This window comes from Salvia miltiorrhiza, chromosome 8 (genome assembly GCF_028751815.1).
Source record: "Salvia miltiorrhiza cultivar Shanhuang (shh) chromosome 8, IMPLAD_Smil_shh, whole genome shotgun sequence".
NCBI lineage: Eukaryota > Viridiplantae > Streptophyta > Magnoliopsida > Lamiales > Lamiaceae > Salvia > Salvia miltiorrhiza.
In genome coordinates this window covers 43,710,243-43,724,838 of record NC_080394.1, presented here as the reverse complement: position 1 = coordinate 43,724,838, position 14,596 = coordinate 43,710,243, and the positions used below count along the sequence as shown (strand labels likewise).

Sequence of the window (14,596 nt, the reverse complement as noted above, 5' to 3'; positions counted from 1 at the left end):
GAGTACTAATAAAAATAATAAATAAAATATTAATAGAAGGGAAATTGTAGATGTTACAATTTACAAATCGATTCCACTAAAAAATGCATCTCGAGGAAAGAACAATTGCTAGCGTATGGGACGGCATGTTACAAAATTTACAAGATCTTGTATGAGATGACGCCTTCATTGGTCTCAATGCGTAGCCTATTCATTTTTAAAAGAAGCAACAGATAAGATCTTGCTTTGTAGCCTGCACAACATTAACCACAACAACGTAAAGATCTATTAAGTGTTCTTGCAGCTATTGCTTCTCAAATTCATGAACTCCCATACTGTAAAATATATAGTCTCATCAACGATCATGGATGGCAATGAGAACTAAGCAATTGAGAAAATTGACTACCTTATTAGTTCAGCCGTTTCAGACTGAGGAGAAGGAAATGTTAAAATTAGAAGACAGTATCGAAGCACATACCTAGTCCAAGCAATTCAATTTCATCTTGCTGAAAAGTCTCTGCCTTTGTTTTCTTTGATCCTATGCATGAATTTATTTTTGCAACCGCATTTTGGAGATCCTGCATAAGTCACACTTCAGTACTATCTACTTTTTCCTCCTACTCTTGGGATGAAGGGGAAAGAGAAGTAGCAGATGACAAACGCAAGGAAAGATTAACTTTCAACAACTACAAAGTATGGTAGCCTGACCATATATGCTAGACAAACCCAAGGACTTGGATATTCCTTAAAATGATAACAGAATCAGACTGAGATCTCATGCAGTAACCAACCAGTAATTTTCATAATGCATGTGTGCTTGATCTAATTTTTGTAAGAGAATGCCCTACATGCTGCTAAGTAGCTTCAGCCAAAGTGAAGATGTGTGTGGTGAAGTGAGAAGATATGGATAAGCAATGCTTAGATTTACTTCAAGCGGAGTGGCACAAAGGATCTGAATGTTATGATACATCTAATAAAGCATTCTGCACACACACTGTCCAAACAAGACCGAAAGATTCTTGCATGTAATGTTACTGATACAACAATGCATGACATCCTTACAGTCACACAGGCACAGCATGATAGTTCAGCTGCAGATATTGAACGTAAAGAACAAATCCAAAATATGCCATATCAAAACTTATAAGCATAAAAGGTAATATATGCATAAAGTTAATTAACAATTTCAGCCGTGGAAAACCACAAGTCGGAGAAGCAGACAAAAGAAGAATATTGTACCTCCCATGATGCCAAGCCCTTCATGTGTTTAGGAAGACTTTCATAATCATCTCTTGTGACATTCAGCGAAATGCGAGAATCTTCACATTCCTTCATCTCATCTGTCCTTCCTTCTACACTCATTATGAACAAATATATCAGTCAGTCAGTCATTTCTATGAAGGCTTCTACTAGACTTACTTCATAGAGATAAGTAAAATTGGTAGATAATAACTTTTCTAACCTTCTATCTCAAAATCAGATTCATACATCTCGCATTTATTGTGAGCTTCACCACAAGCACCATGTACACGAAACAAAAGTTAGTGTTTAGGATGGTGTAAGACTGCCCAAGATATTTCTGAAATACAATCAACTCACCTTGAGATGCTATGGCTGCAAGACTACTATCAGAGATCCCAAATTTCTTCAAACTCAATGAATCATCAAGCCTACGTTATATGTTAAGTTAAAACAAAAGGCCAAAGACCACAACCAATCCACAATTCCAGAATCTAATACGGAAAGCTAAAGAGAAAAATACACATGCTAGTGAAATTTCACAATCAAATTCAGAGGATACAAGGGATCGTCTTCCACATCATCGCTCCTCTTCAATTCAACACCGCTTCCAGGCGAAAAAGTATCCAGAGAAAAGTCATCCACCTCAGCTTCTTCGTCAAAATCAACTGACACACCATGGAAAATTTAATTTATATTTAGAAAAAGAGTGAAAATCACCACAAATGCCGTAGAAGAACGCAAAAGAAGAAAAGTGATCCAGGCTTACGCGGGGGAATGTAGTTGGAGGAGGAATAGAGGTGATCCTGGAGGTCAGAAATGTCATTCCGATTCTTCTTCAAGACCTCATTGCAGTGTCCCAAGAGCTCCTCAAACGACACCGTCGCGAATGACATGGATTCCAGAATGTTGAGGTCGTCGCCGGCGGCGGATACTCTCCGATTAACGCTTTGAATGAAGGTTGTTGAAGCGGAATCTAAGAGTTAAAGGACAAATTAGTTAAATTAGATCGGTGGAGGTAGTGCAGTGAGTAGTTAATTGGTTAGTACGTACCGAGGGGGATTGGGCGGCGGTCGACGGACTCTTTAAGGGCGGCGCAGCTAGTTTGGAGGTGGTTGCAGAATTTCGCCAGCGTTGTGCACAATTTTCCGACGGGTTCCTCCATCGTCTTTTCTTTTCAAATTTTTCTCCTCTCTGCCTGTAATGCCGCCTTTAATACATTTGCAATTTACCAAATGTAAGGCTATATATAAACTTATTAATATATCATATTAAAAGCGCCTGTAGCTCAGTGGATAGAGCGTCTGTTTCCTAAGCAGAAAGTCGTAGGTTCGACCCCTACCTGGCGCGTAACTTCTTTTTTCTATTTTGATATTAATATTAATGGCAGAATAATTGTACACCTGAAATTTGATTTACAAATTTTCCAAAATCCATCCATTATCAAAAGTTGATTTTTGTTAATGCTGTTTACCATTTGGTACAAGTAGAGAAATGAAAAAGGAATGGAATCAAATAAAGGAGTGGAATGACAACAATAACCATTACTTTTATTGAGTATTTGGTTTAGTAATGGAAATAAGTCATTAGTGATTGTGTTACGCTCAAGTAAAAGTAATGGTTAACTCATTACACAAACCAAACAACAAGTAATGCATTCAATTAATTGAATTCCTTTCCTTCATCTAAAAACACTCATCCAAACGTGGGCTCAATTTGGACATAATATGTGAATCTTAAAATTGATTTATAGGATAAAAGAATCATAGTAAGATTTTTACATAGTAATCTTGGGGGTGGAGTAAAGTTTTATACATGGAGGTAAAGCTAAAAAGGTAAAACATTTAACCCGGTAAAACATTCAGATGTGGTGGAAACAATGGGGTTGACAGAGGCAGTCGATGGCATGCATGAGCTTTCTCCTGGGGCCAACGGCATCTGTGCCCATGTCTTTGAGCTTTTGCATAGTAAGATTTGCCAGCTGAAATTTGCCGACCCTTCTCATCTGGAAAACCTTGATGAATCGTGCAAGGCCGAGAGAGATGAGCCAATTCTCCAACCCACCCGCCTTCCTAATCTTTTTCTCTAGATAGGATGCTCTCATCCTTTGATTTAGAAATGAGGTGCTATCACCAAATATCTTCATTCCTTGCCTAGCTCTTGGGATGCTGCTGCATGGATTAATGTCGTTTCCCTCTCTACGATGGGATAAACTTGGTGCTTGAGGTTCAACAGTGGATGATCTGGAGCATTGCAAGTGGGAGTTGGTGATGCCTGTTGGTTTTTCTTGCAGCTGAGCATCTCCTATACAGGGCATTGCTGAGTGCTTCTTATTAGGTAAAGGTGGGATTATAATTGTGATTCTCTGCTTCTTCACCACCATCCAATCTCCCTCATCAGGGGCACCATGGAGCTGTCTCTGCTTTGGCTTTACCATTAGTTGTATATCTGCACAAATCAATGTCAGTCGCCAGAAAACAAAATCTAACTTTTCAGAAAGAGGAACTTGCAACCTCAGACTGTATATGGTAGTTGATCTAAGATACTACAGAGTTGATTAACTTAAACTAAAATCATCTATCATCTATATATAAAAGCCAAGTCCAAGCCATACATTTTGTCCATTGTGTAATTTGCTATGTTCTAGCTTCTTCCTGTATACCAGTTGTAATATGCTCCAAAACTATTGGTTACTCTAAAGTCTGTTTACCATTGATAACTGAGATTTTTTCTTCGAGAGCAAGCATGCTTAGCCTCCACTCTATAAATATAATCCAGATTTACACTCAAACGACACCCCCTCTCTCATGATTCCTCTCTCATAAATCATGGCTTTCTAATCCAAGCATCTGAAATTTACCAAGAATCATCCTCCGTCGTCATCGGAAACATTAGATTAACATATGAAGCAGAGTGATTGCTGATTCGGACAATAAAGAGAACATAGGCAGTCGAAGTAAAACCACACCTGCAAAAGGGAGATCGAAGATCGTTAAGGAAACTGATGAGGCTATCCCCATGTTGGATGATCCGAGTCCGATGATGCTTTCGAAGCTGCCGAAGAAGGCGAATTATAAAGCCTCATTTTTTGAGTTTTTTTTTTTTTTTCAATTTTATGTCTTTTGAGATTGGTATATGAATTATCTTGGTTTGAGGGAAAATAGAAAGTAGAAGAAGAAGAAGACAACCAAGAGAGAAGCAGAGTGAAGATAAAGAAGTTTAAAAGAAAATTAGAGAAGAAGAAGACAACGCAGAGAGAAGCAAAGTGAAGATGAAGAAACTTAAAAAGAAAAATAGAGAGAGAAGACAGAAGCGGTGCCGGTGAATCGAGAAGATAATGGCGGCGCAAGCTGATTTAGAAATAAAACTAGGGCTCCTTAAGTTGTATAGTGTATACTAGTACATTTTATATTGTTTTTTGTTTTTGCTTTTTATCATCCTCTTTTAAAATTAGGGCTCCTTAAGTTGTATAGTGTATACTACTCCCTCCGTCCACGAATTAAAGTCCTACTTGCACTTAAAATTTTGTCCACCAATTAAAGTCCTATTGTGCTTTATGTACCTTTTTACTCTTCTTCTTTTCCTATATTTACTACCCTTTGTCACTAATGGACCCACCTTACAACAATTTTATCATTTTTATATTCTATATTTATTACACTTTTATCACCAGTGGACCCACCAAACAACACATTTAACACTTTAGTCAACTACTTTATCACTTTAGTCAACTACCCTTATATTTCATCCACAACACCTTTTTTCGCTTTCTTAGTCTCCGTGCCCACCCTCAAATGGGGCTTTAATTTGTGGACGGAGGGAGTACATTTTATATTGTTTTTTGTTTTTGCTTTTTATCATCCTCTTTTAAAATTAGGGCTCCTTAAGTTTTACATTTAATTATTTTTATCTATTATTACTTCAAAGTTTGATCTATTTTTATCGTTTTAAATATGCGAGGTTGATTTAATAATAGTTGAGCTTTTTTTACGTAACAATATACTGTTCAATAATATGTTTTAAATTACAAACATCATCAAATAAAAATATATAACATTTTTTCTCAAAAAATATAATCATAAGCCAACTATAGTTGCAATGATTTATATAGTGTGAAATATACATACATATATATATATATATATATATATAGGGGCGCACTCCAGTGAGACCCCCTATTTTTCGTGTAACATGAGTACAATGAATAAGACATATAATACTAATGAACAAGACGTATATCTAACGAACAAGATGTAAATACTAATGAAAAATAAAATTTTAAAAATTAGTAATGAATAAGACATATATACTGATGAATAATGCAGTATATACTGATGAATAAAAAAAAAATATTCTGCTCCCTCCAAGATTCGAACCCTGCGAAAAAAGATCACCCTCTAGATACAATATCAGCCATAGGATTGATGAAATAAACGTATCAGATCGTGCCCTAAATCTCACTAAAATTAGGGGGGTCTCATTGAAGGGGCCCCTAGATATATTATATAATATATATATATAATATATATATTATATATATATAGGAAGGATCATAAGAATGCTAATTAAAGGAAACACGAAGGCTGAAATCATACATTTATTGAATAATCCGGAGCATACGAAATGTACTGTTTATTTTACTATTGTGCGTCGCGTATTATTCGGTTTATTGTTTTCGAAATATATACTTCTAGATCCCACCCTATACATATAATCATATTGTATCTTTTCTTCAGCCAGTTATGTTCTACTAGAACTCGCATCGCTACGATGCGTCCACTCGCTAAGCACTCAGTAGGGCAATGCAGCCCATCCTCATTCGAGGGCTCCTCGATAGCTCGGGTACCCCACGTTTCTGCATAAAGCGGGCGCGGTGTAGAACACGCGCCAAAAAAAAATCTGAAATTCGAACTTAACGGCTATATATGAAGGAATATTAAATTGAATTAATACTCGATTGCCCGATGATCGTTTCTTGGATTATTACAACGATTAAATCCTAACATGCTCCTATGAATTTAACAGCTGCACACAGGTGTTAGGAAAACTTACTTGAGAATCGGATGCACAAACTGTTGATGATTGTGTCGAAAGAATCTGACTCCAGCTCTGATCTTCTCGACTGTATCCCGCTCAATTCCCAACGTTGGATGGACAACGAGCTATGGAAATTCCCAAGACAGAAAATCACCTCACGTTTCCTGCGCCCCACTCTTCTCTCAAAACCCTAATTTTATCAGTGTATTTTCCTGAGAGCTGACAGCTGTATTTAATAATACAGAAAACTGAGAGGGGCGCCAGTTTCTATGTGAGGGCCGAAAATCTGCCCTACTTGGGCTAGGAGACATTGGGCCAGCCCAGGGACCAGATACAAGGAATAAAGATGGGCCTCAAATAAATTAATTTATCTATGGTCAGCCCAGACCATAATTAATTTATAAATATCAGTTCATTCCACTAGAGAACCGATACTGACTTACCCCTTTATTGCCGGTGATGAGTCGGGGCTTGTATTTAGACTTATTAAATCTCCGTATTTAAAATATCCGACATCCATTAATTAATTAGAGCTCTGACAGCTTAAATTAATTAATCTCTTAATAATTCCTTAAGCAGTACCACTCAAACTTTATTATTACGCCTGAACTTAATCAACCTGCAGGGTTTAGCGTAATAAACCTTATTGAGCTCCTTAAGGGGATGTCATTATCCTATACCGGATACGGGTACTAATACAGATAATCAAACATCATATATTAACCGTTATCACCCAAGATACAGAGTACTCGAGTTAGTATATAACTTTCACCCATAGTAAGTCAAAGTGATATACGAATTAATATATATATCTGAATACTTATTAGTATTAAGATCTTATAAGTCACCGAGATCTTGATTCTTCACTTAAGTCAGATAGAAGAATACATCTCAAATTGTGGTCCTATCAATACGTAATGACGTACCAGTATAGACAAGTAGCCAAGACAAACTACTTCCATCTATACTGCAGCCTAAACCAATAACTTGTCCTAGAGTTATTTCGGCTGTGATCATATTATATCTCTTAAGGTTATTCCAATTATATGGTCTTCTGTGATCTACAACACACCATATAATCTACTTATACAGAGATAAAGAACATACATATGCAATCATGAACACAATCAGATAGGAGATAAGAATAGTGAAAACATGAATCATTGTATACAAGCATAAAGTTCTTGCTTTCAGTATACAAATCCAACAATCTCCCACTTATACTAAAGCAAAACTTTTAGTATACAATGTGTCTAAATACTAGCTATTACAAAAAACTTCACTTCATCTCTCCCACTTATACTGAAAGTTTTTCTCTAAGTGGGTGGCATCAACCGCAATCCCATCCCTCGAGCATGCTTCTCATAGGTCTTTTGCGGTAAGCTTTTCGTGAAAGGATCAGCTAGGTTCTCCAATGTGTCAATCTTTTCTACTAGCACATCTCCTCTGTTTACGATTTCTCGTATAATGTGGTACTTTCTCTCTATGTGTTTTGACGCCTTGTGGCTCCTGGGTTCCTTAGAATTTGCCACTGCACCCGAGTTATCACAATAAATTATGATACTCTTAGGCAAATTAGGGACCACTCCTAGATCCAAGAGGTAGTTCCGGAACCATACAGCCTCTTTAGCAGCTTCCGAAGCAGCTACATACTCGGCTTCCATGGTGGAGTCTGCAATGCACTTCTGTTTTGCACTCCGCCATGATACGGCTCCACCTCCCAAGGTAAACACATAACCAGAGGTAGATCTCTTCTCATCCCGGTCAGCCTGGAAATCCGAATCGGTGTAACCCAAAGGAAATAGACTGTCTGACTGGTAAACTAGCCTATAATCTCGAGTCCGTTTCAGGTACTTGAGAATATGCTTTACCGCAGTCCAGTGTCCTGGTCCAGGGTTCGACTGATACCTTGCAACCATGCCAACGACATAGCAGATATCAGGTCTCGTGCATAGCATCGCATACATGAGGCTACCTACGGCGGAAGCATAGGGTATCTTCCTCATCTCCTCAACCTCACTAGGCGTCTTAGGACACATGTCCTTAGACAGAGGAATGCCATGTCTAAAAGGTAGCAAGCCTTTCTTGGCATTTTGCATGCTAAAACGAGCAATCACAGTATCAATGTAAGACGCTTGAGATAAGCTCAACATCCTTTTCTGGCGATCACGAACGACCTTGATCCCCAGGATGTACGCTGCATCTCCTAAGTCTTTCATTTGAAACTGTTCGGATAACCACTTCTTTATGTCTGATAATAGCTCAACATTGTTGCCAATGAGGAGGATATCATCTACATAAAGTGCAAGGAAAACCACGTCACCATTGGCATCTAAACGGTACACGCAACTTTCGTTCTCACAACGAGTAAATCCATAGGATTTAATGACCTCGTCAAAACGTTTGTTCCATGACCTCGAAGCTTGCTTAAGTCCATAAATGGACTTCTTAAGCTTCCACACAAGATGCTCTTCGCCCTTCTTCACAAACCCTTCAGGTTGCTGCATATAGATGTCCCTTCCTTCTTCAAGGAAACCGTTTAGGAAAGCGGTCTTGACATCCATTTGCCAAATCTCAAGGTTCATGTGGGCTGCTATGGCAAGGAGTATTCGGATAGACTTGAGCATGGCAACCGGCGAAAAGGTCTCATCATAATCTATACCCTGTTCCTGGGTATAACCTTTCGCCACCAATCTAGCTTTAAAAGCTGCGACTTCGCCATCCGAATCTCTCTTTCTCTTGTATACCCACCTACTACCTATAGCTAAGAAGCCATCTGGTAGTTCGGTCTTCTCGTATACATCCATAGCACCCATGGATTCTATTTCAGAAACCATGGCTTCGTACCAAGAATCTGCATCTTGATCTTTCATCGCTTGTCTATAGTTATCAGGGTCGACATCCTTTTGTTCATCAACAGGAAGAAGATCCGAAGATTCTCCCAAGAACATAAATCGATCGGGTTGAACTACAACCCTCCCACTACGACGAAGCGGTGGTGGTACAGCTGTGACAATGGTTCGTGCAGTGTCTTGTGGTACATTCACTTGCACACTTGGCTGGGGTAATGGAATCGCCTGTCCATTGCCTTCGATTTCTTGAAGGACAATCTCGGACTTAGACTTGTGATTATCTAGATAATCGTGTTCCAAGAATCGTGCGTTGGTGCTAACAACCACTTTCTGATCCTTCGGATTATAAAAATAACCACTTTTCGTTTCCTTAGGGTATCCTATAAACAGCATTAGTTCGCATCTAGGCTCCAATTTCCTCGCTTCCTTGTCTAGCACGTATGCAGGACAACCCCATATCTTTATATGATTCAAGCTAGGCTTACGCCCTGACCATAACTCAATAGGAGTTTTAGGAACCGATTTGGACGGTACCCGATTCAGCAAATAAACCGCTGTTTCCAAGGCATATCCCCAAAACGAAATAGGCAATGATGCATAGCTCATCATAGATCGTACCATTTCCATAAGAGTCCTGTTTCTTCTCTCTGCTACACCGTTCTGTTGGGGAGTACCCGGTGCAGTCAATTGGGATGTAATCCCAAAATCTGACAAGTATTGCAAAAACTCGTTCCCGAGGTATTTGCCACCGCGATCAGACCGCAATGACTTGATAGATTTACCCGTTCTCTTCTCCACCTCCGCCTTGAATTCTTTGAATTTCTCAAAGCATTCAGACTTGCGTTGAAGTAGGTAAATATACCCATATCTTGAGTAATTGTCAATGAAAGTGACAAAATACTCATACCCTCCACGAGCTCTAGTGGACATCGGTCCACACAAGTCAGAGTGAATCGATTCTAACACATGCGAGGCCCTATTCCCCTTTGCCTTAAAAGACCTTGCCGTCATCTTTCCCTCTATACAGGATTCGCAGGTTCTAAATGGAACCGCTTGAAAGTCTTTCAAGATTCCATTTGAAACGAGCCTTTGGATCCTATTTAGATTGATGTGGCCTATTCTTAGGTGCCAAGTATGTGTATATTGTTCATGAGAATAATACTTCCTCTTATTAGGATTTGGAAGGATTTGTGATGTAGATGCAACATGGACAGAGTTGTTAATTGGACATGTAATAGTATAGAGAGAGTTGTTCAAAATTCCAGAACAAATAGTCTTGTTATCTCTCATGATAGAGACACCCCTATCAAAAGTAACAGAATATCCATTCAAAAACAATTTTGAAACATAAATTATGTTCCGCCGAAACTCCGGCACATACAAAATATCTCTCAAAACTAAAATGTCATCACCAAAATATAAAGATAAATCTCCAATAGCAACAGCTGCGACCTTCGACGCATTGCCCATGGAGATGGTGATCTCATCACTTGCTAGCTCCCTTGTTGGCTTGAAGCCCTGCAAGGTGTAACAAACATGGTCAGTTGCCCCCGTATCCACTACCCACGAATGAGTAGAAAACGAAGCTAAACATGTTTCAGTTACTAAAACTTGTGACGTACCTTGTCCCTTTGCCTTGAGCACTGGACAATCTTTCTTCCAATGCCCAACCTTGCCGCACTTGAAGCACTTTCCCTTGGCCGTTGGCTTCTTCACGCCGCCGGTAGGGCCATCTACTTTGGCTTTACCGCTCCCACTAGCCTCATGGTCATGCTTGCCCTTTGGACCTTTCCACTTCTTTTTCCCGCCTTTCGATGAAGAAGCAGATCCCTTTGCAGCAACAAGGACCTCTTTCCCACGGCCCATCACTCCCTCTGCCGCAACTAGAGCATTCAACAACTCATTAAGAGTGTAGTTGACTTTGCTCATAACGACATTGAGACGGAAGTGCTCAAAAGTTTTGGGGAGAGTATTGAGGATGATATCGACCTTGGCTTCGCCTTCGATACCCCCTCCTAGCAGATCAAGCCTGTCAAACAAATTTGTCATATGCATGACATGATCGTGCACAGGACTGCCCTCGCTCATCCTACAAGATAAGATTTCTCTCATCAAGTTAAAGCGAGCAGACCTCTCGGACTCCCCATAAACCTCGCTGAGGTTTAACATGATGGTCGCTGCGTCATCCATGACCTGATGCTGGAGTTGCAAAGTTTGCGACATAGTCATCATAATATAGCACTTGGCCATATTATTCGACTTGTGCCACCTTTTATGCGCCCCACGTTCCGCATCAGTCGACTCATCAGTTAAGGCCGCGGGACGTGGAGTGGTAAGCACAAAACTGTGCTCATCAGCGTCAAGTATGTACATAATATGGCGTTTCCATTCAGTGTAATTAGGACCGATGAGAGGATTGTTTGCTAGAATGTTAATTATCGGAGACATAGACATATATGAAAGTAAACAAATAAACATGTAAGAACATGAAACGCATATAGTTCGTAACAATAATATTGTAACCTTTTGATAAAACAATATTAATGAAACCTCCAACGGCTCAAAGAATCCCATATGCAAGCCACGTTGGGTGGACGTTTACACACGAACTCCTCAACCAGACTATTCACCTAGTCATTTAATTTCCATCCATGTCAACTTAACCTTTTGACAAAAGAAATTAATAGTTGGCACCTGAACTAGACCATATCATCATCAAGAAGTGACTCCTTTGGGAGTTGTACATTGTACTTGATATGATATCTAAGCAATGACCACATTTTAACCTTAAAAATTAAATTCTCGAAATTAGCATACTCACTCGGACCATGCCGCTTTCAATTTAATTTTCTTGGTTATCTTATTTAATTCCATTCTCCAAAGTACTTGTGAAAATTACACAAGTAAGCCACGTTGGGTGGACGTTTACTGCATAACTCCCACTACTTCAATGGTTTAAATATTTTTTTATAGAAACCTCTTATGAAAAACAAATATGCCACATTGGGTGGACGTTTACTCACATTGCTAATCACTTTGTCTAGAGACCGCATGTGGAGGTCTAAAATAATTTTTAATTACTATAAAAATTATTAAACAGCTTAGTCTTTTTCTTTCAAAAGGTTTGTACATGCTCAAGCACATAATCCTAAACATGCTTTCTAGAACGCAACATGTAAAACATGCTCGCAGAATTCTAAAACATGCTTAAGAAAACGGTAAACCTACTAGCATACTCGTCTAAGCGCAATTAATAAACAAATATTAACAAGCAAAGACGTGCAAAAGCAGGTAAAGACGCGCACCGCCCCCGCTCGCCCCAGCCCAGCCTCGCCTCGCCTCGCCTCGGTGACAGCAGCACGCAGCAGCGCGACTGCCTGACCAGGCGCACGCAGCGCACGGTGCCGAAGCGCCCGTGCGCGCGCGGCCCTCGGCGCCGGCTGCCCGTGCCGCACCGTGCCCGTGCCAACCTCCCTACACCTTCCTCGTCGTTGATTCGTCGTCATCCTCGTTTCGTTCCTCAGTTTTACAGATTTACAACGGAAAAACAAATACAATTGAAATCCTAATCTAACCACAGATTTTCTCGTGGTGAAAAACGATTACAACGTCAAACGACGTATTCCACGAATCAACAGACCACGAAGAACAACAGCAGTAAAAACAACGCACATTATTAATCGTACATAAATTAATAATAGAGCCAAGAAATTAATCCTGGGCTCTGATACCAATTGAAGGAATATTAAATTGAATTAATACTCGATTGCCCGATGATCGTTTCTTGGATTATTATTAATTCATCATACAACGATTAAATCCTAACATGCTCCTATGAATTTAACAGCTGCACACAGGTGTTAGGAAAACTTACTTGAGAATCGGATGCACAAACTGTTGATGATCGTGTCGAAAGAATCTGACTCCAACTCTGATCTTCTCGACTGTATCCTGCTCAATTCCCAACGTTGGATGGACAACGAGCTATGGAAATTCCCAAGACAGAAAGTCACCTCACGTTTCCTGCGCCCCACTCTTCTCTCAAAACCCTAATTTTATCAGTGTATTTTCCTGAGAGCTGACAGCTGTATTTAATAATACAGAAAACTGAGAGGGGGCGCCAGTTTCTATGTGAGGGCCGAAAATCTGCCCTACTTGGGCTAGGAGACATTGGGCCAGCCCAGGGACCAGATACAAGGAATAAAGATGGGCCTCAAATAAATTAATTTATCTATGGTCAGCCCAGACCATAATTAATTTATAAATATCAGTTCATTCCACTAGAGAACCGATACTGACTTACCCCTTTATTGCCGGTGATGAGTCGGGGCTTGTATTTAGACTTATTAAATCTCTGTATTTAAAATATCCGACATCCATTAATTAATTAGAGCCCTGACAGCTTAAATTAATTAATCTCTTAATAATTCCTTAAGCAGTACCACTCAAACTTTATTATTACGCCTGAACTTAATCAACCTGCAGGGTTTAGCGTAATAAACCTTATTAAGCTCCTTAAGGGGATGTCATTATCCTATACCGGATACGGGTACTAATACAGATAATCAAACATCATATATTAACCGCTATCACCCAAGATACAGAGTACTCGAGTTAGTATATAACTTTCACCCATAGTAAGTCAAAGTGATATACGAATTAATATATATATCTGAATACTTATTAGTATTAAGATCTTATAAGTCACCGAGATCTTGATTCTTCACTTAAGTCAGATAGAAGAATACATCTCAAATTGTGGTCCTATCAATACGTAATGACGTACCAGTATAGACAAGTAGCCAAGACAAACTACTTCCATCTATACTGCAGCTTAAACTAATAACTTGTCCTAGAGTTATTTCGGCTGTGATCATATTATATCTCTTAAGGTTATTCCAATTATATGGTCTTCTGTGATCTACAACACACCATATAATCTACTTATACAGAGATAAAGAACATACATATGCAATCATGAACACAATCAGATAGGAGATAAGAATAGTGAAAACAGGAATCATTGTATACAAGCATAAAGTTCTTGCTTTCAGTATACAAATCCAACAATATAGCCAATTTAATTTTTGATTTTATAGCCAATGGGTATTTTAGCCGTTTAAATTTTTTTTTCCCTATCTATATATACCCCTACCAACACTTTCATTCATACACCAATTCTACTCCTTCAAACTCCACAAATTTCTCTTTTAATATTTCATTCTTTTTTCTTCAAAAAATGGCGGAACCCTAACACGATTCTTCGTTCGATTCATCCGATGGTGTAGCTCAAGCGATCATAGACGAGATCGAGTTGCAGAAACAATTGCTTGCTCAAATCTACGGGCAAACGTCCCCGGTCTTACGTCCACCGTGATCGTGAGGAGGCTCAGTTTACGTCTTATGCAAGACTACTTCAAAGACAATCCGAAGTACGGGCTTACATTTTTCCGACGTCGTTTTCGAATGCAAAAGGAGCTGTTCTTGCG

The 14,596-nt window shown here is 39.2% G+C and overlaps 2 protein-coding genes and 1 non-coding gene across 5 annotated transcripts; 1 reads left to right on the top strand and 2 right to left on the bottom strand.

Annotated features, from left to right (window-relative positions):
- Positions 1–9: 9 nt before the first annotated feature.
- Positions 10–2,444, bottom strand: LOC131002046 (uncharacterized). Of its 2 annotated transcripts, XM_057928717.1 has the most exons (8): positions 2,272–2,440; positions 1,988–2,194; positions 1,781–1,886; positions 1,579–1,649; positions 1,442–1,486; positions 1,219–1,331; positions 458–557; positions 10–232 (listed from the first exon to the last, which is right to left on the bottom strand). In XM_057928717.1, the coding sequence occupies exons 1-8, from the start codon at positions 2,381–2,383 to the stop codon at positions 138–140; spliced, it is 849 nt and encodes a 282-aa protein (XP_057784700.1). In that variant the 5' UTR covers positions 2,384–2,440; the 3' UTR covers positions 10–137. The 2 variants fall into 2 exon arrangements, with proteins under 2 accessions (XP_057784700.1, XP_057784701.1); XM_057928718.1 differs by lacking the exon at positions 1,442–1,486 and having other exon boundaries at positions 2,272–2,444.
- Positions 2,445–2,495: 51 nt separating this feature from the next.
- TRNAR-CCU (transfer RNA arginine (anticodon CCU)) lies at positions 2,496–2,568 on the top strand. The gene has a single exon. It is a non-coding gene; the product is annotated as a tRNA-Arg (tRNA).
- A 380-nt stretch (positions 2,569–2,948) lies between these two features.
- On the bottom strand, positions 2,949–4,626 carry LOC131002044 (uncharacterized). Of its 2 annotated transcripts, none has more exons than XM_057928714.1 (2): positions 4,187–4,626; positions 2,949–3,666 (listed from the first exon to the last, which is right to left on the bottom strand). In XM_057928714.1, exons 1-2 carry the CDS (start codon positions 4,236–4,238, stop codon positions 3,080–3,082), a joined length of 639 nt encoding a protein of 212 aa, XP_057784697.1. In that variant the 5' UTR covers positions 4,239–4,626; the 3' UTR covers positions 2,949–3,079. The 2 variants fall into 2 exon arrangements, with proteins under 2 accessions (XP_057784697.1, XP_057784698.1); XM_057928715.1 differs by having other exon boundaries at positions 4,079–4,611.
- Between the last annotated feature and the right edge of the window lie 9,970 nt (positions 4,627–14,596).

Excerpts from the sequence above, each read along its gene's own strand:
- LOC131002044 (XM_057928714.1), bottom strand. The coding sequence starts at position 4,238 with ATGGGGATAGCCTCATCAGTTTCCTTAACGATCTTCGATCTCCCTTTT. Across the intron at positions 3,667-4,186 it reads CTTCGATCTCCCTTTTGCAG|ATATACAACTAATGGTAAAG; the intron begins GTGTGGTTTTAC and ends TGATTTGTGCAG.
- LOC131002046 (XM_057928717.1), bottom strand. The coding sequence starts at position 2,383 with ATGGAGGAACCCGTCGGAAAATTGTGCACAACGCTGGCGAAATTCTGC. Across the intron at positions 1,487-1,578 it reads TGCAGCCATAGCATCTCAAG|CTCACAATAAATGCGAGATG; the intron begins GTGAGTTGATTG and ends CTTGTGGTGAAG. Across the intron at positions 558-1,218 it reads AGGGCTTGGCATCATGGGAG|GATCTCCAAAATGCGGTTGC; the intron begins GTACAATATTCT and ends TGACTTATGCAG.